Here is a 23106-nt window from a genome sequence, read left to right as displayed (position 1 = left end):
AACTCAAGTTCACTCTGAGCCCGTGGCACAAAGGTCCCAGAGATGAGAGTGAGTAGCATTTAAGCTTCCAAACCAGAGAGCCATCTGTGCTGGGCGTCACATAAGCTTAACTGGAATTGGTCATTGTTGTACATTATATCATAGTCCTGTCATCCTGCAGCACGATCACTAACTCAGAGCGGAATTTGGGTTTAGGGTCAAAAATGTCTCACAAAATTTAAAGTTGTACATGTGCTCCCTAATTAAAAAGACAGGATTTATTTTGTGTCTTGAACGTTAATATATTTAGCAAAGGGTGTAAAATGGTATTGTCTTGGTTTAATCATCCAACAAGGCTTACTATTCTCAGATGGCACTCATTTGTGTGGGTGGAGCTTTACAGTGGTGTGGTGGGGTTAAGCAGCATGCTCAAGGGGATCACTACTACACTCCCTTATCACAGATTAGAAACACTTGACTATTAGCGCCTCTGTCAAGGAGTGTGTGTGTGCGCGCGCATACACACACACAAAAACTCTCTGTCTCTACCCCTGTGCAGTTTGTGTCCATATCACCTCTTATAAATCCTCTGTTTTATTATGTGCAGGATTTTTAAAATGCTCACCCTGCTGTTGCTGCTAAATCAACAGGGCGCAGACTGAATAAAGAGGGCTGAGTATCCGTGTTGCAATGTCAACTGCGCGCAATTCAACCACAAGTAATTGCCAATTCAATCAATGTGTCAACAGCAAGCAGTCTCCATCTAAAGCATGTAGACAGGAGGAAGAGGAATGTAAGGAGTGAGGCGGAAGAGCACTGAAACGTGCAGAGAGGAGGTGTGTGCATGTGTGGCAGCTTCCTGACTACGACTGAAACAAGCCAGGGAAGAGAGCAAGGCAACTACAGCACTGCAGTAAATAACGACATGTCGGGGAGAAGATTTGATGTGTCTAGCAAGTCACCTAAATCACTATAATATAGTAGAGGTAAGAGCAGGAATAGTGTTGAGTGCAAGACAACGATGAAATATTTCATAGGATTCTCCTTCTCCTTCTGTCATAATGGCCATTAAAGTGTGAGGTGAGTCGGGTTCACACAGTTCACCCATTTATTATGTTTGGAATAAAAGAACAGCAGTGTGACATACAATAATGTGTGTAGATGGTTGAATGTGAGGGTGTGCAGGGCTTGGAAACTTGTTTCTTTAAAAAGTACCAGAGGCAACTATTAACATTTAGTTCAGTAGCATAATCCAAGGTTTGGATAGGGAAAAGTAGACATGGTCAGTTACCGACAACTGCCCGGGGTATCTGTCCGATGTAGCACACTCATCCTCACGACAGAGAACAACAGGGACAGTAAAAATATCACAGTGCACAAACTCGGGCGGCACGATTAAACAAACTCGTGATCTCAATTCACACATCTAGATGGACTATTATTCAAAGTGATGGCAGCTCAGTCTCTCCTGTTTCTCTCCCTCTTTCACTACAGTCAACACTCAAGCACTTTGACATATGTATCTGTTTAAACCCCTGTCATCTCAGGAGGGTTTTATAAGAAAGAAACAAAGGTTTTTGAGGTAACAGTAAAAGAGAATCGTGATCGTAATTCTTAGGGAGAAAAATCATGTTTCAAGTTTTCCCAAGAATAACTGAAAAGACACTGAAGATTTTGTAAACATCAATGATCCAGAGAAGTTCAGCACCCTGTCTTGTTGAACAGTTGCCTTTACATGATGTAAATCCATCAAGGCATATAAAGACTGTATAACAACAATAATAATAATGCAAAATGGCTTCCTAGCACAGGAAGTTAGCAACGGTGATTAAAAATGAACGTGGATGTAGTAGTGACGGCAGTTACAGAGGCAAAAAACACTGTGTCATAGATATCATACATTTCTCAAAGAAACCTATCTCGTTTCCCAATTCAGAAAATATGAGAGATGCAGATATTTATGATTGCTTAAAAATTAATAATCCAATATGGCTGCCACAGAAATAGCAGCAGTGACCAAAAATAACAGCGATCCAGCATAGATCATATTCAAGACGAGTAAAGTTTCATAGGATTCAGTGAAATGGCTCTTGAGTTACAGTCTGGACACCAGTAGTGATTACAGGGACAAAAGCATTCCATCGAAGCATATTTCAGAAAATACAAACACTTAAATGACAAGATGGAATGATGCATGAATTATTTTGATGTAATTGCACTATTTCTATCACCTTTATCAACTGCAATTGCACCTTACATGCGTCTATAGTCACTAAATGGCCCAATAGAATCATCTTCTAATAATGAACTGACAAACCTGCCATACTTTGTGATCAGATTACTCATCTTTGGTATGATAGCCATCAGTGGGTATGAATACACGCTGGTGTGAAAAAGATGCTGACTTCTTCTTCCAGAACTATACTGTATGAACACACACGTCAGAAATTGATATGGAAGTATTAAAAGGCGTCAAGAAGCTGACTGGGTTCGGATGGGTGTTTGAAGCCGCAGTGGTGTACCATCCTCACTTCGGGAGCAGCCAGGCTGAGCGCGGCAGGCTTGGATGCATGATGCCGGCAGCCATCTGGCTTTGGATGGGACTCCTGAGCCAGACATGGGCTGGTGCCAACCTTCAGAAAACACTTCCAGCATGTTTGAGAATTAGAATAACATGCTCATCTATACTGTAGCCCTGTGTGAGACACTGCTGTGATCCTAAGAGCTGTGACATACTATATGTTCTGCATATGTTTTAAGATCGTCACTTAATGCAGGAAATAGGGAAATTTGTAGTCCTTACTGTAGGAGTAGAGACTGTTAGAATATCTATAATCCTTTAGTGTGTTTGTGTGTGTGTGTGTGTGTGCGTGCGTGTGCGTGTGTGTGTGTGTCTCAGTAAATGATCCATACGAACTGTGTCAACATCATGGCACCATTTGAAAGAATAAAACTGCTTTAAACGCTACACACACACACACACACACACACACACACACACACACACACACACACACATAATTTATAGTTTTTGTAGACAATGTTACAGACAGAGTTAAAAAGTTCTCTGGCTGTAATTGCTTTGTCTCAGTTCAGCATATTAATTAAAAAGAGACTGTGAGTACTCTTGTGTGTGTGGGAATATTATATCGGACCAAATCCTTGTGACTGGGGACCTGAGCCAGGGACAACCATAACTAAACTTCACTTACCTAACTCATCATCTGACAACGCTAAAATTAAACAATTTGTCTGATCCACTTTGAAGGATCACTTCAAGATTTTTAAATGCATTAAAGCAACCATATATAGATTCCCAATGTGGGGTCAATTTATCCAGTTCCAACATAGTTCTTCTTGTTTCCACAGATTTTAAGACAGGATTTACAGCCTTGATGGTATTATTTCACCTCTTGTTAATGCTAAATGCCTTCTGTTGTATACCACATTGTGAACAGTGTGTCATGAATGGCATACTAATCATAGAAGAAGCATTGTAGAAGCCACAGCACTTCCATGGCTCTAAACCAAACCATGGACTCTGACTTGACTCTAAGACCCAAGTATTAAGCAGGAAGAAGCCAAATGGAAACAAAAAAGGTTTATTTCTTCTTTCCATACGATTACCAGACCTTTATAATAGCCTTGATGCGGACTAATGCCCCATGTTATTACTTTGCTGATGGTTTGTTATTGCCAGTTACACCGTTATCGCTCAATATTCCAATCATTTTTATCCCCATTAATCATTTAGACCCATCCATCCATCCATCCATCCATCCATCCATCCGTTTTCTTCCACTTATCCAGGGTTGGGTTAGGGGGCAGCAGCCTAAGCAGAGAGACCCAGACTTCCCTCTCCTTGGTTCCTTTGTCCAGCTCTTCATGGGGGATCTGAGGTGTTCCAAGGCCAGCTGAGAGACATAGTCTCTCCAATGTGTCCTGTGTCTTCCCCTAGGCCTCCAACCGTTTGGATGTATTCACCTCCCCAGGGAAGCATCTGGGAGGCATCCTGACCAGATACCTGAACCACCTCCTCTGACTCCTCTCGATGTAAAGGAGCAGCTGGTCTACTCCGAACTCTTCCAGGATGGTGGCGCTTCTCATCCTGTCTCTAAGGGAGAGCCCAGCCAGCCTCCAAAGGAAACTTGTTTCAGCCATTTGTACCCGCGATCTTATACTTTTGGTCATTACTCATCGCTCATGACCAGAGGTGAGGGTAGGAACCTGGATTGACTGGTAAATTGAGAGCTTTGCCTTTTGGCTCACTTCCCTCTTCACCACGATGGACCAATGCAGAGTCCGCATCACTGTAGACGCCATACTAATCTGCCTGTTTATCTCACAATCCATGTTTCCCTCACTGAACCCTCACTTGGTGAACAAGACCCCAGGTACTTAAACTCTTCCACCTGGGGTAGGGTCGCATCCCTGACCCAGAGATGGCACTGCACCATTTTCTGGGCGAGAACCATGGCCTTTGACTGGGAGGTGCTGATTCTCATCCCGGCCGCTTCACACTCGACTGTAAACCAATCCAACGAGAGCTGAAGGTCATGGCCCGATGAAGCCAGCAGGAGCAAATCATCTGCAAAAAGCAGAGACCCAATCCTGCAGCCACCAAACTGGATCCCCCAACACCCTGGGTGCGCCTAGAGATTCTGTCCATAAAAGTTATAAACAGAATCAGTGACAAAGGGCAGCCTTGGCAGACTCCAACCCTCACTGGAAAAGAGTCTGACTTACTGCCGGCAATGGGGAACAAGCTCTGGCACCGGTCATACAGGGAGCGAACTGCCGAATCAGGTGGTCTAATACCCCATTTTGAAACCCCCCCCCCAATAAAAAAAGAATATTGAGCCCAGGTTTAGAAAAACTGTAACTCAAGAGAGTTAATCACAAAAAAATGAATGGGGGAGCAAATAAAAGGATCAAATATATGTTCTGAAAAAGTAAGTATTTTAAGTTGAAGTACTGAATTTAATTCCTTAAGACATCAGATCTGATTCTCACATCGCAAGCACAACATGCTCCTGGTATTCATTTAAACTAACATGCAGTTCAGCAAATGGACCTTTTACTCTTCTTGCACACACACACTCACACACACACACACACACACACACACACACACACACACACACACACACACACACTCTGACCTTATGCGACATGAGGAATCAAACACAGCTCTCTCACTGCTCCACACTGCATCAACTATTCATAATGTTCTCCCTCATTGAATTATTGATGAACTATGTTTTCTATTTCTCAACATTTTTTTCCCCTCCACAGTTCTGTGAGAAATTCAGTCTTTATACTAATGATCTACTAGGGCCTCTGTCTCACTATAACCAGCAGGCACACTTCTATATCATAATAATACCGAACAAAGTCGAAACAGCAATCCTGCCCAACCATGAGAAAATATCCTAGATATATGGGAAAAGTGGGAATGGAAAAAAAAAAGAATAGTGAAATTGCCAGGAACTGCAATATAATACATAATGTCAAACACACAAACTTAGGCAGGTTCTCCAGTTTGTCTGATCTGCTTCACTAGCGTAAGGAATCCTGTGTCTTTGGAAGAGAGCACAAAGAGAAAAACTGATTCTCGAATGACGATTGACATGCAGGAAACTGTAAAATCAGAATGAGCAGCAGGAAAATCCTGTGAAAAAGATTCTATATTGTACTAACAAGCAAACTGTGGTGAGGACAGTAGTACAGGGCTGGTTTGAATCTCCCTGAGAACTGTAATGGGAGGCAGACACAACACAAGGACATCTTATTTACTCAGAGCGACACATGACTTTCTGCACTAATTGATGAGAAATATTCTGCAACACAACAAACAGATCCTCATTATCTCTGATTCTCACTCCCTTCCTCCTCCTCCACTCTTTCTCTCACAGATGCCGGCATTCATCGTCTCATTACAGATTAAAAAGGGGCTGGCTAAATTTTGTTTTGTTTTTTTTTTTTATACAAATGAAATATGCTTGTGTCACTCATGACTTGACTTATGCTATATTTTTACATTTCCAGTCTTGTTTCTGAATTCCGTAGTTTTTTGGGCTTATTTTGTAACGAAATACAGGGCTGACGATACAAAATCCTCACAATACCAAATAAGGATGGAAGAAAATCAAAAATCGGAAATGCGAAAATCAAATATTCCTTCCTTAATATGCAGACATACAAGTTATTGCTGCTTGTTGTGTACCGACATAGTTTACACAGGGGGTTTTGTTTTATCCATAATCGTCTCAATGTTGCCTTGTCTTTTACATGGGAAGCCAAAATAAGTCCACACAACCGATTTGTTTGATGAAAGACTGTCTGCTACTTGCTCGACCTTGTCTTCTTCCATTAAGAAATAATTGTTTCACGTCTGCTTCTGCTTCTATGGCGTTGCTACAGAGTTCTTCTTCTTGTAATATGTGTATACAGTAGGCGAGAGGGTCAAAAATCATCAGTGTTAGTGGTGCACGGTGCATCTATTTGCATTGTTTTTATTTTTTTACATTGATTTTTATTTTGCGCATCTTTGAGTTTTATTTCATTTTTTTATTTCGCAAAATTTCGTGGCGCGACATTTCGTAACACCCCTAATGTATATACACATTTATTTATGTGTGTACACACATACATATTGGTGTTTGTATGAAACTCTATACCTAAAATAAATAAATGAAATATATCATTGAATATACAATCACAATAGGTGATGTGGTCAGTTATAACAAAAGGATATGAAAGTTGTGATTTATAAGGGGATAATTTTATCTCTGGTAAGGCGAAGTACTTGTGTAATAAAACCACTTTGTTCCTCAAGAGGCAACATTGTTGGACTAAGGATCCACATTTCTACACAGCCATAGTATTGTGTCCCTGGTACTCTTAGAAGAAGCTGCAGCTTTAGGAGAGGTATGAGGTGGGACTTAGGGAGTCACTCTCCTTAGATCTTCACTTGGCAGTGGCCAAGTGGGAATTTGAGATGATACAAGAGCTGTGGTACATTTCATAATGCAGCATTCATTCATTCATTTTCTACCGCTTATCCTATTAAGGGTGGGGGGTGGGGGGGGCTGGAGTCTAGTCTATCCCAGCAGCTTTCAGGTGAGAGGCGGGGTTCACCCTGGACAGGTCACCAGCCATCACAGGACCAACACACATAGACAGACAACCATTCACACTCACAGTCACACCTACGGTCAATTTAGAGTATCAATCAGCCTCGTCCCCTCTTGATGACTTTGGACTGTGGGAGGAAGCTGGAGTACCACAGAGAACCCACACAGGAACAGGGAGAACATGCAGACTCCACATGTGCTCGAGCTGGGGTTCAAACCCGGAACCTTCTTGTTGTGAGGTAACAGTGCTAACCACTGCACCACTGCACTGCCTAATGTAGCATTAACTCAGAAAAGTCATTACATCAGTCACTGCCCAGAGCTTGGGATCATAGCTAAGTGTTTCACAGCCAATTCTTGCTCGATAAGAAAGCATTTCTTGTTTGTTACGATAGGAGTGGACACACCAACTTTCTGGTATTACACCCCCCCCCCCCCGAAGATTTGCAGTGAAACATTAAGCACCAGCTTGTTGAGATTGCCTATGAATTGCACCTCTAACAGTAGTGTGAACCCAGTTGTTCACTCAGCCAGCACAGATTAATTTCAAAGGGATTTTTAAATGTGGAGACCCCAGTGGCAAAACCAAGAAATGATGTAGTACAGCTTTAGTCCCCACCACCCGTTTGAAAACAGAGACTGGAGATCACACTCTGCCTGCAACAAACACAAGAAAAAGCAGGCACAGAAATGTTTGCAGAGATTTGCAGAGGATGAGGAAGACTGTGCCAAACGAACTGTGGTAATCAGGCAGAGAAAACTAGATTCTAAGGACAAAGCCTCACACCATGTCCAAATGTCTCACCCACTCTGGAACACCTCACCTGCTAGTTTACTTGGAATAAAGACCAAAAAAAACGCTCACAGGTTTGGAAAAAAACACACATTTTCCGGATTGAGTTGAAACCAGTAGAGCAGAAACACCTAATTACAGAGTAGCTTGAAAGTTTTTATACACTCTCAGCATCTATAGAATCAAGCATGAAAGGGATGCCTAGCAAAAAAATTATTGCTCTGTTTCCATAGCGACCTATGAATGGCTTGTGCTCGTGCCTGTGACAAGTAGATGCCTAGGAAGACATGGTTTTTCCATAAAAGAACCAGCGCTCTGCAGAAAGCCTGTTATTACAGCTATCATTCAATTGGACTTGATTTGCATAATCTAACTGTTATGGCCTGGCTCTGGAAACCTCTGCACGTCCCTGTTCTTACCAACTGGATCCCGGCCTGACAAGGAGGCACTTAACAGAATGACCCCCTGGATGTGACAAATCAATACTAAAATTATTCACTCAATTAAACTTGCTATGGTTCCGTTTCCTGTAGATGAGTTCTATATTTCTGTGCAGCTCCAGGGTAGAGCACAAAATGATGAGGTGAGCCACATCGCAAACTTCCCTCTGCTAACTACATGAAAAGCCCTGACAGAGCAGAACAGAGCAGGTTTGACTGAGAAACACAAAGAGTAAGAAGGAAAGAGAAGAAGCCCAGGATAAGAAAATGTCTACAAACTGCATAAATAACCTGATGCTTACAAAATCTAGCTATCCCTCTCTGTGCAGAAATACTCTGCTTTTTTATATTAAATATTTTGAAAGGAATGTGTTATTTCCTCTGAGTTACTAAATATAAAGCAGAAGATGATTCTTTAACATACTAATAAAAAATCAAATCCACACAGACATGAAGCTCGTGAAGGAGGGAGCAGAGGGAGGCGATCGGAGGTGATCAGTGGCTACATGACCTTGATTCATGTGCACAAGAATCCTCAGCAAAAAAACAGCTACGGTTCCCAAAACTGTGCAGACGCAAATGAGAACAACCTTTTGGCTGTGGTGGCGCCATAATTTTCACAGAAACATGTTAGTAAATCATTTCATTTAAAAAACCCACGGTCTACAACAGCACATCGATGGAGTCTTACCTCAACTAGGTGTGGCGTGGGGTTGAATCCACACATGTTGCACACCTGGGAGTGGCACTGTGTGCAGGTGTTGTAGTTGGGTTGTTCTGCCGTGTTGCCAACATTGAGGCTGGTTTTACAAAGAGGACAACAAGCTTTGGGTTTAGAGGAGGCCAGGGTTGGATGCTGTTGTGGCTGCTGAGGAGGTGCTTGAGGCCCATGTTGAGCAGGCTGAGGTCCTGAGGGTTTACCTGCCCCAGGTCCAGGACCAGGAGGTCCACCTGATTTGGGAGCTGGTTTCGGGGACTGTTGTTGGGGTTGAGTGGTCTCAGATATGAGAGTACTGGCTTGATTAAGGAGAGACGCACCAAAGCCAAACAACTTCCCAAAAGTCTGCTCTGGGGGTGGGGGCTGTCGTGAAGGAGAGCTCCCCGCACTGCGTGTCTGGTCCTGGCGGGGGTGCTGTGGTTGGTGGGCAGGTGAGTTGCGGGACAAATCAGGCTGGGATGGGGCCTTGGCTATGCCAGGGAGAGGGACAGCCCCTGGAGGGAACTTGGTCTGTTGCTGACCTGGGCCAGGTGGACCAGTCTGTTTTGCGGGGCCAGGAGGATGGGCCTGTGCTGGAGGCTGCTTTTGAGGAGGGGCGTGTGTCTGAGGGGCTGGCTGAGTAGAAGCAGTGGGTGTGGGTTCTGTTTTGGCAGCATGAGAAGGAGAGTGTATCTGCTGTTGACTCTTGGAACGTGGTGTGGTCATGTCCATCCCCAAAGCTCTCTGCATCTGACAATTCAGACACAGCCACTCTTGCACCTACAAAGGACACACAAAGACAGGCCACATCATCAAATCTTCATTTTTCACAGAGTAAAATAACTTCAATTGATGCTTAAATTACAAAAATATGGTATATTATTGAATGGACTCTGGATATGAATGGAAAAAAAGCTGCAGTGACGACTGTGTTGTGGTCTCTGCAATCCTGTGGGGTCTACTTTCTCTCCACTGTCCAAATAGAAGCAAATAACTTGGACTGTGTGTGCAAACATGAGCATGAGTGTGTTCATCTGTTTATGTGATGGACTGGCTGCTTTTACTTCCCCTCATCCAGTGCATGCTGGGATAGTCTCCAGCCCACTCTGAATAGGAAATATTGTGTTTGGAAATGAAGAATAATTGTGAGCGATGTAAAATGTCTCATTGAGGAGGGATTAAAGCTGCCCCCTTCCCCAGCGTGGGCATTTATCAGTAAACATTATTTGCCCAGAAACAAATGTGTAGGAAATAAATCTGACAGATGTGGTGATGTGTGGACTTCCTCAGTAACTCATGGCTGCCCCTGAATTTGTAATCTTCCTTGCATCTTCTCTGTGTGTCTCTTCCCTTTAAGCTTTCCGGTACGGGCCTTCTCATTACACATGTTCCCATCCTCATTAAAATCCTCCCACAATCTTTCACTTGGTTCTTCTGCTTTTGTCATTTCCTTTATGTCTTTGCTTACCTATCCCCTCTTGCATTCTCTCTCTCTCTGCTTTATATATCAGTGCATGATAAGGTGATATTCAGAAAGAGGCACTGGTGGTAATTGGCATCCTGGTGCTTTGACAGCTGCCACACTATTGTGGCTGTCTTGAATTTGTGGTCATTACATAATAACTTAATGCATTATAAATGTAGTCAGAGAAAGTTTTTGAGGGTTTGGGGTAAGGTTGAAGGTCAGAGGCAGAAAAGAGCTAGGTGAATGGACTGGCTGATGGCTTCTACCTTGATAAATTGGGGTCAAAATTCCCCTTAACCCCAAAAAAGGTTGGTACATACAGATTTTGTTCCGCTTCAGTAGAGATTTTAGTTCCCTGACCTGCAGATTTTACCAGTGGTTGCTTCCACAGGAGCTGATGTGGCTACTCTGGGCAATACTTGTTGTGATTCCACCACATAGAGAGCTGAAATACATATCCAGGCTATTTATAACAGAAGATACATCAAGCTGAATAGAGCAGATTGAGGAAGGCAGGAAGACATGGGGAAAACATTGAGCACCTGGTGAGTTTTCAAAATACAAAAAACCCTAGGTAGATTCGCAACGATACATCACTACACACTCGTGGCAACTAGTGGTGCCGGATCAGAAGATAGTACTTTCACAGTAGATGATGAGATGGAAAACAATGGACAAAAGGACAAACCCATATAAGTCTGTGATTTAGCCTGACAAGTGTGGCTTGCACAGTTGAGTACTTGTAAAGTGCTATTCAGTAGTTATCCATCTTGAAAAGCAATTAGAAAGAACTATTCAGTAACCTTGAATTTCACAGAGTGGCACCTGTGAAATGTATTTCACTACAAATTGTTCTAATCCGCAAGTGAGACAACAAAAAATGAGCTACTACCAGGGTATGAAACCTTGTGGAGGATGTAACAAAACCGTGTTGCAGAGCGACATCATAGACCCGCCCCCACTGGAATCCAATGGGTAGAGCTGCTAAATCTAGAACTGAAACGCAGAAAGAGCTTTTCATTTTTGTGAGTCAAATGTCTTGGAATGCCTGGAGCCATTGGACATCGATTCACACTCAAAAAAATCACAAACACACCTGAAGCATGAATAAAAGCATGTGTATTATTATACACATTTTTTTCTACAATTAAGACATGACAGCAATCTTTTGAGGTGTGTTTTAATCAGGAAGCCCCTGATAAATATCCCCTATTTTTGTGTTGCTTGATATTCTAGGTTAACTAGCCATTACATTTACGTCCATATTCATGAATAATTCTATGCATATTGATATAAAATATAGATGTAGGCTGGGATTTATAGATCTGGAACCAGGCCAAATCAATGTCCTTGACACTGATGTAGAAAACACAACTTGTGTGTTTGATCCAGTTGGACATCGACGTCAGGTGTGGTTATGGGAGCAACAGAGCACATGTCACATTGATGTAATTAGATTTGGGTACGGCCCTCTGCATCGATGTCCATACCTCTGATGTGTTCAGCAATTCAAATCGGCAATTCATTGTTTCCCTGGTTGGTGAAACATTCAGAGTTCTGTAGGCAGTATTGAGGATAACTAGCTAGATTGCTACCTAGTTACATTCCCAGAAAAAATAGCAAAAGATAAATGGCCCCAAAAAATGGTGAGACTGACCATTAAACCGTCATATTCCTGTAATCCTCATGAAACACGTTCTCCGACAAGCTCCTAGAAATTGCTCTTGCACTGTCTGAGAAGGCCGAAATGACATTTGGCAGACTTGGAAGTGGCATCGTGTTACACATGTCAATCACTGAGGCCAACATGAGCATGATGCAAGGCTGAGTTAATAAAGTGAGTTGAAACGGCAATTCAGTCTACGTTCAAGGCTGAAAGTTACAGGCAAGTGCAGCAGTGCTTTTCAGTTTCTTAAGCCAACAATCTTTTAATGTAATTGTAATATATTCAATAAAAATAGTAATAAGTCTGCCTGTCTTCCACTACTTCGCAGTCTGTCACTCACTTTGTCATTCAGTAGGTCAGTATAGACAGAGTAAGTCACAGGCTCAGCAGCATCTGAGCCCCATGCCTGGCCCCCTGCCAGCCCGTGCTATATAGAGTGATAAGGCCGTGGTTTTCACTGTCAATCTGGAGAAACTGAGAAAACCTGGGAACATTTCAGGTTGTGAGGACAGTCAAATAAGCCGACAAATAGACCCTACATCCAATCTTTCAGATCCAAGGACACTTGAGCCTCAGGGCTCCTTTGTTTGATAATTGTAAACATCGTATGCATGGTGTTAACTGCAGTCTCAGGTACTGTATCAAAACAACCGCTCTAATAGCTGTTCCAATGTTGATTCCAGTAAAAGAAAAGCCTCCGATACAGTCTAGAATGAGGTATAGGTAGGTATGGGTATCAGGTAAGCAAACGACTCAATGCACCAAACTGATACATGGCAATACATGTAGGCCATCATGGAATGCTCCTTCCTCCCAGTTAGCTCAGTTAGCCCTGACTAAATTAAAGGAAATCACTTCTTCACTACTTCAAGTAGCCAAAGCCTACACAGGAAACTGAGCTGTCCTGCACTGGCAGTGGCTGTTGATATATCTGTGTGTGTGTGTGTGTGTGTGTGTGTGTGTGTGTGTGTGTGTGTGTGTGTGTGTGTGTGTGTGTGTGTGTGTGTGTGTCTGATTGATACTCTGTATTGCCTGGCAGGCATCTTGAGGTATCAAAAAAAAAAAATGGTCGCAAAACCTTTGACACCGCTGAAGCAGACAGCAATTTAGAATATGTTCTCTTCTTCTTCTTTGTTTTGTGGATTACTCATTAGGATAACTAGATATGCTAATTGAGAAGGCAACAACAGTCCTCAGGTAGTGGTGGAGGTGTCAACGGGGGTGGACAGTCATACTCAGGCACGCTACAATGCAATTGCACCAAATATGAAAACACCCAAACAAGAGCGAGCTCCTCCTTCCATTATTGTTAGTGTCCCTATTTTGTCTCTCCAAATTACAGATAGGATAATCATATTAAGCCCATTGGGGGGAAACATACCAGAAAAACAAAGAAAGCAGCTGTGGGGAGTGCAAGCAACTATTTATCACTTTCATTGTGTCTCTGCTTGCCTCCGCCTCATTTCTCTATCTCATTCCTCTCTGCGTCCCCCTTGTTATGAGGCAATCATGTGGATCTTTATGAAATCTGATCTGTATCAGCAAGAAACAAGCTCACTGCACACTCCTGGTCTCCTGCCCTCCTTCTCCATTACAACCCTCCATCTTGTTCCTTCTCCCATCTCTATTTCTCTCCCTTATCGGCATCACATCCGTCCCGCTGACTCTCATCCTCCATCTTCATCTGCAGCTCATTTAATACATGTTGGATAGCTTTCATTCAGCTCTTCGTTTCATACACGGATTCGATTCTTTCACCGGCTCGCAAGATATGTGCGTTTCTAGATGCGCACGCACAATGGAAAGAAAGGTCATGAGCTGGGATTGGAGCCCACAGTTCTGTGAGACCTCAGCGTCTGCCAACAGGACGCTGAAGAACCACGGCTTTATGAAGAACAGAGACATGATGCCAGAAATAGAAGCTTTTCGCAGCAAGGACCCTGAGAGACTTGGAAATTGATCAAATAATGAGTCTCAGAAAGACGCAAACACAAGATTTCATGAACTGGGTGGGATCAGATACTCTGATACACAACTACATCAACTAAAATAGATGCAACAGAGAGAGCAACCTTGAATTCATACACTTCAGTAGAATTACATGAAGCCTGAGTTTATGGCCAGATGAATCAGTGCTTTCATCAGAAATAGTAACAAACAGGTCACATACAGCATACATTGCATTTTACAATGCCTTTTTGAATTTCTTCATATATTATTAAGTAACAAAATCATTTTGAGGAATATTGCTGTGTGTAGTTTGGGTGCATAATGTTCGCTGCTGTCTGTAAGACAGTTAGTATAAATTTATCAGTAATATTACTTCCAGCAGCATGGCAGTGCTACATTATTAAAGGATGTGACGACGACTAGATCAGCTGTATGTCTGTCCGAATCATGATGTTAGTGTAGCTGTTTTCGAAATCAAAAGTTTTTAATAGCAAAATGTTTCTTCTAGCGAAGAGCAGCAGAGTCTGCACAAGCTAATGTCATATTTCCTCACTGCCCTTTCTTCTGTGAGTGAAATATATCGACCACAGTTGAATTATTGCACTGCCAACAAGTCCTGAAGCTTCAAACCAAGTTCCTGTTTTTTCCTAGCCACCTGTTTGAATGAAGGAGTGTAGACTGAGTTCTGTCTAAACCAGGTGCTGCAGTGGTTGTGCGATGTTGCAGGCATGTCACAACACGGCCTTTAAACGTGACATATATGTGAACTGTTCCAGAACCTCTAACTTGAGCACGCTGCCATGCCTATTTTCATTTTAGTACTCGCATAGGGCAGGGCAGCACAGGGCAGGGTTGAGCAGCTCTGGAAAAAGCTGAATGCCACAATGCTACATGGTGAAGGCTGCTTTTTTCCAAGCGCATCGGTCAGATCTTTGGCTACGTGATGGCCACACCAGTGTAACATCAGGTAGAGTTTCTCAGAAAGCTGACTTAAATTCAACTCTGGTTTTCAGACTATACACACTGTCCCCCTTGAATGAATGACTGGACCCATGTTTTGCCGCAGGGCCAGATTTGGTCTGAATTCAGCCTTAGCCCCGAAGCTTGGGACAAGTCGCCATGGATAGGAGGCCAAGTGGGCGCAACAAAATAAAGGACTCTCAGAGGAGACTGTCAGAAAATGTGCCCAATAAGAAAATGGGGCCCAGTCGGAACTGAAAGCCACTCAGCAAGCGCATACCTCTGCCAAGTCAAGGTGATCCAATTGATTGTTCCTGAACCAAAGTTCTATCATCGCTTCAAATTACATCCATTTCCAACCACAACATTTTGAGTTATCCTGCTAACAGACAGACAGACAAACCAGCTCCTGTAATCACATTACCTCCTTGGCTTTAGCAGCTTCTACGTGACCACTGAGTGATCATGCAAGAATAGAAAAGTGGAATACGGCTAAAAAGACAAGAGGAGGGGATTTCTGTCACACATTTTTCTCACATATAATAAGATGCACGCACGATTCTGCACTTTTTCTTCTGCTGTTTGCATCTGTTGACAGGTGAGGGACATCATGCCAGGAAAGCTCGGTGGAGAAAGAAGCTCAGTGAAAGAAGCAAACTTGAGCAGACAAAGAGAGAAGCTCCGTCTCAGAGATCACAATGCGGTAACACCATGCAGTATGTACAGCAGCTGAGCACTGCAGTTTGGGGATCAGGAAGCCTGGAATGCAGCGCTTCATCAATTCCTTGCAAATTGGGCCAAGAGACATTGAAATTCCTCCCAATGCTTCTCTCTCTCTCTCTCTCTCTCTCCCCCTCCCTCCCTCTCTTTTTCACCGTGCAACTCTTTTTCTCTGCTTAACTCAGCTCTACAAACAACTGCACAAGTACAATCTCAATAAATCTGTTTTACTCATACATTTTGCCACGCAGGGAAGGAAAGTAAGACTAATAGAAAGATGAGCGATGGTTGTTGCATTTCTGTTGATGCTGCTTATTGAATATTTCTCGCTGTGTGTGCTGGTGCAGTCACAGCAGGGAATCGCAGTGTTCGTGAGGGTGGTGGAAAGTGGTGTGAGTGCGAGTGCATTAGATCAATTATTGATATACTGTAGATTTACACCTGTGCGGTATAATGCAACACCATGTCACTGCAAATAATATGTTGCTGTTTTTATGAAGCTTCTTCTACTTTGCCATTATATTCATAAGTAAGGTTTGTGCTTTTTTTTGTACTATAGCGTATTATCACTGGAAAGGGTTAACATAAGAGATGTACATTGCACAAATGTCTTTGCAGTTTAGCTTTGGCTGAACTGCAGCTGAAGAATTTAAGAAAGGTTTTTTTTCTTTTATCACCTCGATTAAAATGTCTTTTCAGCCAATACTGAGGGAAGCAGAATTACAGAAACACAAAACTTTGTTGTGGTGTGTCAGTGAGCTTATTCTTTAATAGATGACTCATTTAGTGGAAAAAAAAGAAAAAGTACTGGCACAGTAAAAACAAATGAACCCCAGAAATGCATAATTTTTTTTAGAAAACTGAAATTTAATGTATAATTATCCAATTAATTATCTTCCCAAGCTGGGAGCAAAGAGCTTGGAATGAGACATCAGGACATTTGCAGTTGTTGTTCTGGCATTAAAACCCAACATTTCTAAGAAGACATTTTAACCCAAATCCAAAACTCCAAAAACAAAAGCAAATCCTAAACAAATCCTAAATGAATCCTAAACTTCATGTTATCCTGACTAGGTGTTTTTGTACCTAAGCAGAAAGAAAGCACTGTCCCAGGCAACCCAAAATTGCACTGAATTTTCATCTGAGAATAACAGTAATGTCCAGCTTTGGCGTGAAGTTCTCCAGGTAAGGGTTTGCACAGCCCTCATGTTGCTGCACAATTGGGGGGGGGGGGGGGGGGGGATAGTACATATATACTATACTTAGTCAAAAACCTGATTCATTTTTGTTGTGTTTTCATTATTGTTACTTTGCTGTTGAGGTGTGTTTTCAGAGTATCTACTTGTAGCACAGGACCAAGACAGAGGACTAAAGGTGGCCCCTGCACATGAACCATCTAATTTTCCACGTAGATCAACTCCAAGCAATATGATTTCCTTGTTGGAGAGCTCCACCCAACTTACTGTAGCGCAAGGGGACTTTAAATGTAGTGATAATTAAAACAGCGTCCCAGATTTCTTTTTTGGCAGTCCCCTTGCAAAATATTTTGGTGTATGCAAAATTCAGAAGATAGCTCTCAGCTGGATTCTTGACCCAGTTCATACTGTTTGTCCAAGATTACAGCCTGATGCACCGTGATGGGAAAACTGCTTCTCAAACACTACCATGCACTATAGTGACAAACACGGCTGATGCTCGTGAATGATAAATACACAGTTCTGAGTTTCCTTTCTCACTTTAACAGTTTACAATAAATTTCAGTGGAGATGTATAACACAATTTGGGTCAAATGCTTTATGTAATAATTGCAAATTAACGATTAAATAATATCGCTACTAGAAATAACAAATGCAGAGCAATACAACAAGCAAACATATATTTTTTTAATTAATCAGTTTGAGAGAGGTGTTGGTGTATAATAGCCTCGATTTGAAAATATTTGAAAAGCATATTTTTCTTTGTTGACCTGTAGCTGGTCTCAAGTTTTCACGTTTAAATTTAATTGTTCTATTTTTCTATTTCTTTCATCGACTTTAGCACACAGAAAAACAGATTCAAAATATAAAAGAACAAAGTGATGAACAGAAAAATACTTCTTACTCAATCATCTGACCTTGAACCACAAGCATCCCCCCCAAGGACTAAAACACTAAACATTTCAACTTTTTTCGGGAGAGCTAAATCATAGAAAAATCCCATTCTACTTCCCATCATGCGCTCTTTCACATATCATCCATGTTGCATCCAAACTTTACCACAGTTAAACAGTAAATGTGACACTCAAGATGATATTAGCAAGACATGCACATAACAGCTTCATTGTTCCCAGATTTGAATGCTGCTGAATCTCCCATAAAGCAAAGTAAGATTGGGATTAAAGTTGTCCGATGCAAAAAAAAAAAGGAATTAATTTGATGGGATTAGGAGCCAGACTCTGACTCCCTCAAATTATAATTGATTTACTCTTCAATGATATGACTTCAGCATTCAGTTTCTCATTTCATCTCTTTTGTAAACTCCTTTGCAGGGGAAATAGATATCATGGCTGTTGGAATCTAAATATGGACATTTGTATGTGCGACACTATTATATTGTATCTGTATCTCACAGCAGCAGATGTGCTTCAGTGTAAACCAGATATAACACGTTTGCATTGTTAACTGTATCTAGTGCAGCTGTCAATGGAGGCCACCTACATGATGTATTTCCATCTTGGAGGAGGGGGTAGCTATCCCTCTAAATATAAAACTTTATATATACAACTATCCCTCTATATATATATATATATATATATATATATATATATATATATATATATATATATATATAGTTCCTCTCCTCTGCAGAGTCTTTTGAGTGGGAGCATTTGTTAAAACTGTTCTTCGGTGAGTGGGATCATTGGTTAAAAGAGGGAACGTTAAAAGAAGCAGTTCCGAGGCACTCTTCACACAAAAGCATTAAAAAGTCATCATATCATGGCTCTCTCAAAGAGTTTTTAACCCATCTCCAGACCCTTTGGGAGATGCTGATGACTTCATCATACAAAACACGCAGCTCCAAAAAACAATAAGATTTAGTTTGCCCCTGAATTATGTATTACATATTTATAAATATATATATTTCTTATATTTTATATTTTGTGCTTTTGGATCGAAGCGCTAAGAGCTGTTGTGGTGTTAGCGTGGCTATGGTTAATTTATCACACGACTCTCTCTGTCTCACTCGCCGTTTCTCTCAGCTGTGGCGTCTCAGGACCAGGCCATCGCTGCAGACAGAAAGGGGGTAGGATCTATTAATAGAAATTGGACCAATTATAAAGCAGATGTTCCCCTGTATGATGGTGGGAGAGCGCTGTCAGGAGGGAGTGTATGTGGTACTTTCTCTCTCCGAGCTCTTGTTGTCAGGATATTTTTTTCCTTACTCTCCACCTCAGACTCTGTCATTGTCTCATTTCTCCTCTCGTCTGTCTGGATTTCTCTTTCTCTCTCTCTCTTATCATTTAATGTGCCGCCTTCCTCATAAATATTCTCCTTTTGAACCAGCCAGCAGTATTTTTAACCTGGTGTTATCTATTTCGTTCAAGCATGCATACTAACACGCACCTATGAGTGCACAGTGGCATCTCCAGTCACATTCCAGAGATGTTTCTTCTCAGCTTGACTGCCAGACTTCAGACGGACAGACATTTAACAGCCCTTTAACAATCGCTGCTCCCATCTTTACGGCGAGATTTAGCTTAACAGTCATTCATCAAAAAACCCACATGATCAGGATTTGTCTTTGACTGACGGAGGGCAACTTCTTGTTAAATCTGCTCTAATTTGTTCTTTTTGATTCTGAATTACAGATGGCAATAGGGACTTTGTAGTGAATAAGCCAATAATCGTAAGAATCCAAATATGGAGTTGCCCTTGGTTATCAACACTTTAATCAGCGCTGCCATCTTTCAGTAATTTGAGGGGAAATCCTCTTTCGTAACAGATTTGGCACATATTATCACTGTAGTGGGGAACAGTTCAATTAGTATCTGTAAACTATTTGTAAACAGAAACACGTCTCGCACAAAGCAGGACGTGAACCCAGAATGAGCGAGTTATCTAGAGACCAATCCTGGAAATTCAACAAGTGACTGGCGTGAGCATAAAATGACAGGTTACTTTTGTCAACACAACAGAAATACAAACAAACAAACGTGTGAAAATAGCTCTCACATTTATAACGATCATTAAATTGTTGATTTAACTGACATAATTGTCGATATTACATAATCCAAACTGTTTCATATATAAATCCTTCTTATGATGAAAATCGTTCATATTGTCAATATTGTATCATAATAATAACAGAGCCACAGGTCAGTCTCTGAGTCCTTGGTAAAGACTGAGGACTTTCCCCACAGTTACGTAGTGAAACATAAACCGTGCAAAACTAACTACTTTTGGCTGGGAATCAAGTGTTAAGAAAAAAAACTCCCTCTGATTGCGATTTGCTCTGTCTGTTTTTTTATGTCTCTGTGTTTCATTGTGAAGACAATCCTGGGCTGAGCAGCATTTAATAATTATTCAATAAATATTCGCTTAAACCAACTACGAGTGTTTTCTTTTTGTATCTGGACATGTCTGAGCTGCTGACTTGCTTTAGTCTTTTGCAGAATATTAGTGATACAAACAGAAAGTGCCAGTCTGCTTATAAGAACATAGTTCAGCTTAGACTAGTATTAAACACTCAACTGTCAATCTGATTTTCTCCATTGGACCATTTATATCTTATCTTATCTTATCTTATCTTATCTTATCATACTCTACCCAATTACTTGATATTATTTTCAAAGATTAAAAAAACCAACAAGGGGGACAGCACTGCTCTGAGGTAGAGTTGCTGTCTAGCAACCGAAGGGTCGCTGGTTCGATCCCCACTTACTGAACCTCTAATTGCTCCTGATGGCCCTGTGAGGGACTGGCGACCTGTCCAGGGTGATAGCTGCCACCCCCCCCCCCCCCAACTCCTTTTCGGATAAGCAGGAAAGAAAATGGGTAGATAGAAAAAACAACCACATCTGTGCCTGATCTAAATTGGGAAGAACATTCACAGCACTATCTGTTTCTCCTGCCCTGTCCTCACCATCACTGTGCGCCTCCATTATCATCACCTTGATTGGGAAGAAGATGGCCATTATCAATTGCATCGATCACTGTGTTAGTTATGCTGCCGCGAGGCAAAAGCCAAATCTATGTTAAGTAGGTTAGGGGGCTATATCATCAGATCTCCAGAGGCAAAGCGCTTTCCCTCCATGTCGTTCTCTCTGTCAGCATCTGACAAACTCACCAAGGCTGAGCAGAAAAATACCCATAACATCCACCTCCGCAGTCCTCTTTACTGCCACGCTCTCCTTCACCGCCTGCCATGATCTATTCTTCACTGTCTGTCTCCGCTTTGGTCCACACGGTCCTTTTCTAGTTCTTCCATCTCCCCCGGCTTCTTGTTTCCAACTTTTGCACATCCACAACACTTCCTTATACACACAAATGCACACTGATGTTTGTATGCAGACTTATACACACACACATACGCATCAATTGATTTACATACACACATCAGCTCAGTTCCTGAATCCAACCTGCAGTTGTTCTGACAGCCTGTAAGTCAGTTAAACTGGCATTGCATCTTGACTGCAATTTGCAACATGATTCACTGGAGATGATCTAAAACTTTGTGACAGATGACACAGCCACACTTGACTCACAGTAACAGTGAAGCATAGCCTAATTCAAATTAGGCAAGTGATTTATTTTGGGGTGAGGGCAATGGGCATTCTGGTCCACCTGCAAACAGTGAGGCCTGTTTGGACGCATTTGAAAGATGGCGAATAATGGCGAGGTGTGTTTGCAGTGTTCAGTGGTGTAATAAAAAGCTTTGTCTGGGCGAGGCTCTGGGCATGATGTGAAGGCTCTGTCAGGAAGGATGGATATAGCTTTGTTCAAGTGTTATGTACACTACATTTACTATGGAACATCACTTGTTCAAGATAAGAGCTTATGATTCATTATGTCTTGTAGGAGGTGGCCAATACGTTTCCAAGCACAAATCTGTGACAAGCAGCCCTCGGGGCAGGAAAGATGGGCCTGCTAGAACATTAAACACTTGATCTGTCATGGGAACCATGGCCAGATCAAGGAAAGTTGACAGCCAACCAACCAGCATGCAGGAGATTCACACCCTCACTCTATTCAGTTAAATCCAGCCAAAAATGGCAAAATGTAGAAATAACCCTGTATTCCAGTCAGTATTAGTGTGATACTAAATGGTCACCTTAATACATAGGATGTGATGTGATATTTGCCAGAAATGTTGTGTGTCTAATGAAGATGTTATGTGTATGTGTATGGGACAGTTGTATGCTATTGAATTTTTAAGTTTATGTGTGAATTGTCTCCCCCCTGACCCTTAACGGATAAGCAGTAAAGAAAATGGATGGATGGATATAAATTATCATGAATGAAGCTGCATCAGGATGCAAAACTAATTTCATTGGAAACTGGCACTAAAATTTACCATGTACGGTTAGAGATGTTCCAGTTCCATTTATTCTGAGCTAGCTGGAGAGGCAGAGCCCCATTTTAGGTTTAATATGCTAATCCAACAAGGTATGGGATGGGATGAACACAGTGACTTGCTTATTCACCGGCACCTGATCCCCCAATTTAGGGCATATCAGAAGAATCTCTGATATTGGTATCAGAATCAGAACAACTCTCACATCCCTGCTATGGATGCTCTGCATGGGTGGAGCTGTGATACAGCTGAGGGGGAAACAAAAGAATATCTGTACAAATTCAAGAACAAATGACTCAAACGAGATCTTTATGATGTACCAGTCTGCATATGCGTATGACTCATACACGGTGTTTATACTGTATATGGAGCTCTGCTCTTGGGAAACGATACACAAACACACAAAACGTGGATCTGGAGGACTGATCCCATTTAAAAGCAGAATCTTTCCTCCAAAAAAATCTCTACTTGGAAGCGTATCTTATTTGTCTCAGGACAGGTTTGTAAAACTATTTTGATTTTATTGCATTTCTTTCAGAAAACCATGTAATTTTCTTTAGCCTGTGGCAATCTGTACAAATATATGCCTGAATAGTTTCTGAATCTGTTTGTGCAGTCAATTGCACGACTGTTTCCTCTTACCATTCTGAGTTTTAGATGTTTTAGTTTTCCATCTGAATGCACTGTGGTAGATGCTGACTGCGTAACTCAGAGCAGAGTGACAGTGGCAACATCCTCATATTCCTTC

General features: G+C 41.8%; 1 protein-coding gene across 4 annotated transcripts in view; it reads right to left on the bottom strand.

Annotated features, from left to right (window-relative positions):
- The window catches only part of bsnb (bassoon (presynaptic cytomatrix protein) b), a 66191-nt gene that overhangs the window by 34962 nt on the left and 8123 nt on the right, over positions 1-23106 (bottom strand). For all 4 annotated transcript variants that reach the window (XM_086199518.1, XM_086199519.1, XM_086199520.1 and 1 more), the window contains exon 3: positions 9040-9825. In XM_086199518.1, coding sequence (XP_086055644.1) covers positions 9040-9825 — 786 coding nt within the window. The remainder of the gene's footprint in view (positions 1-9039; positions 9826-23106) is intronic.

Source organism: Aulostomus chinensis, chromosome 3 (genome assembly GCF_037954235.1).
Source record: "Aulostomus chinensis isolate RoL2024-O1b breed Wild chromosome 3, RoL_Achi_v1.0, whole genome shotgun sequence".
NCBI lineage: Eukaryota > Metazoa > Chordata > Actinopteri > Syngnathiformes > Aulostomidae > Aulostomus > Aulostomus chinensis.
Note: the sequence above shows the minus strand (reverse complement) of the source record. Positions and strands in the feature narration are given on the sequence as shown.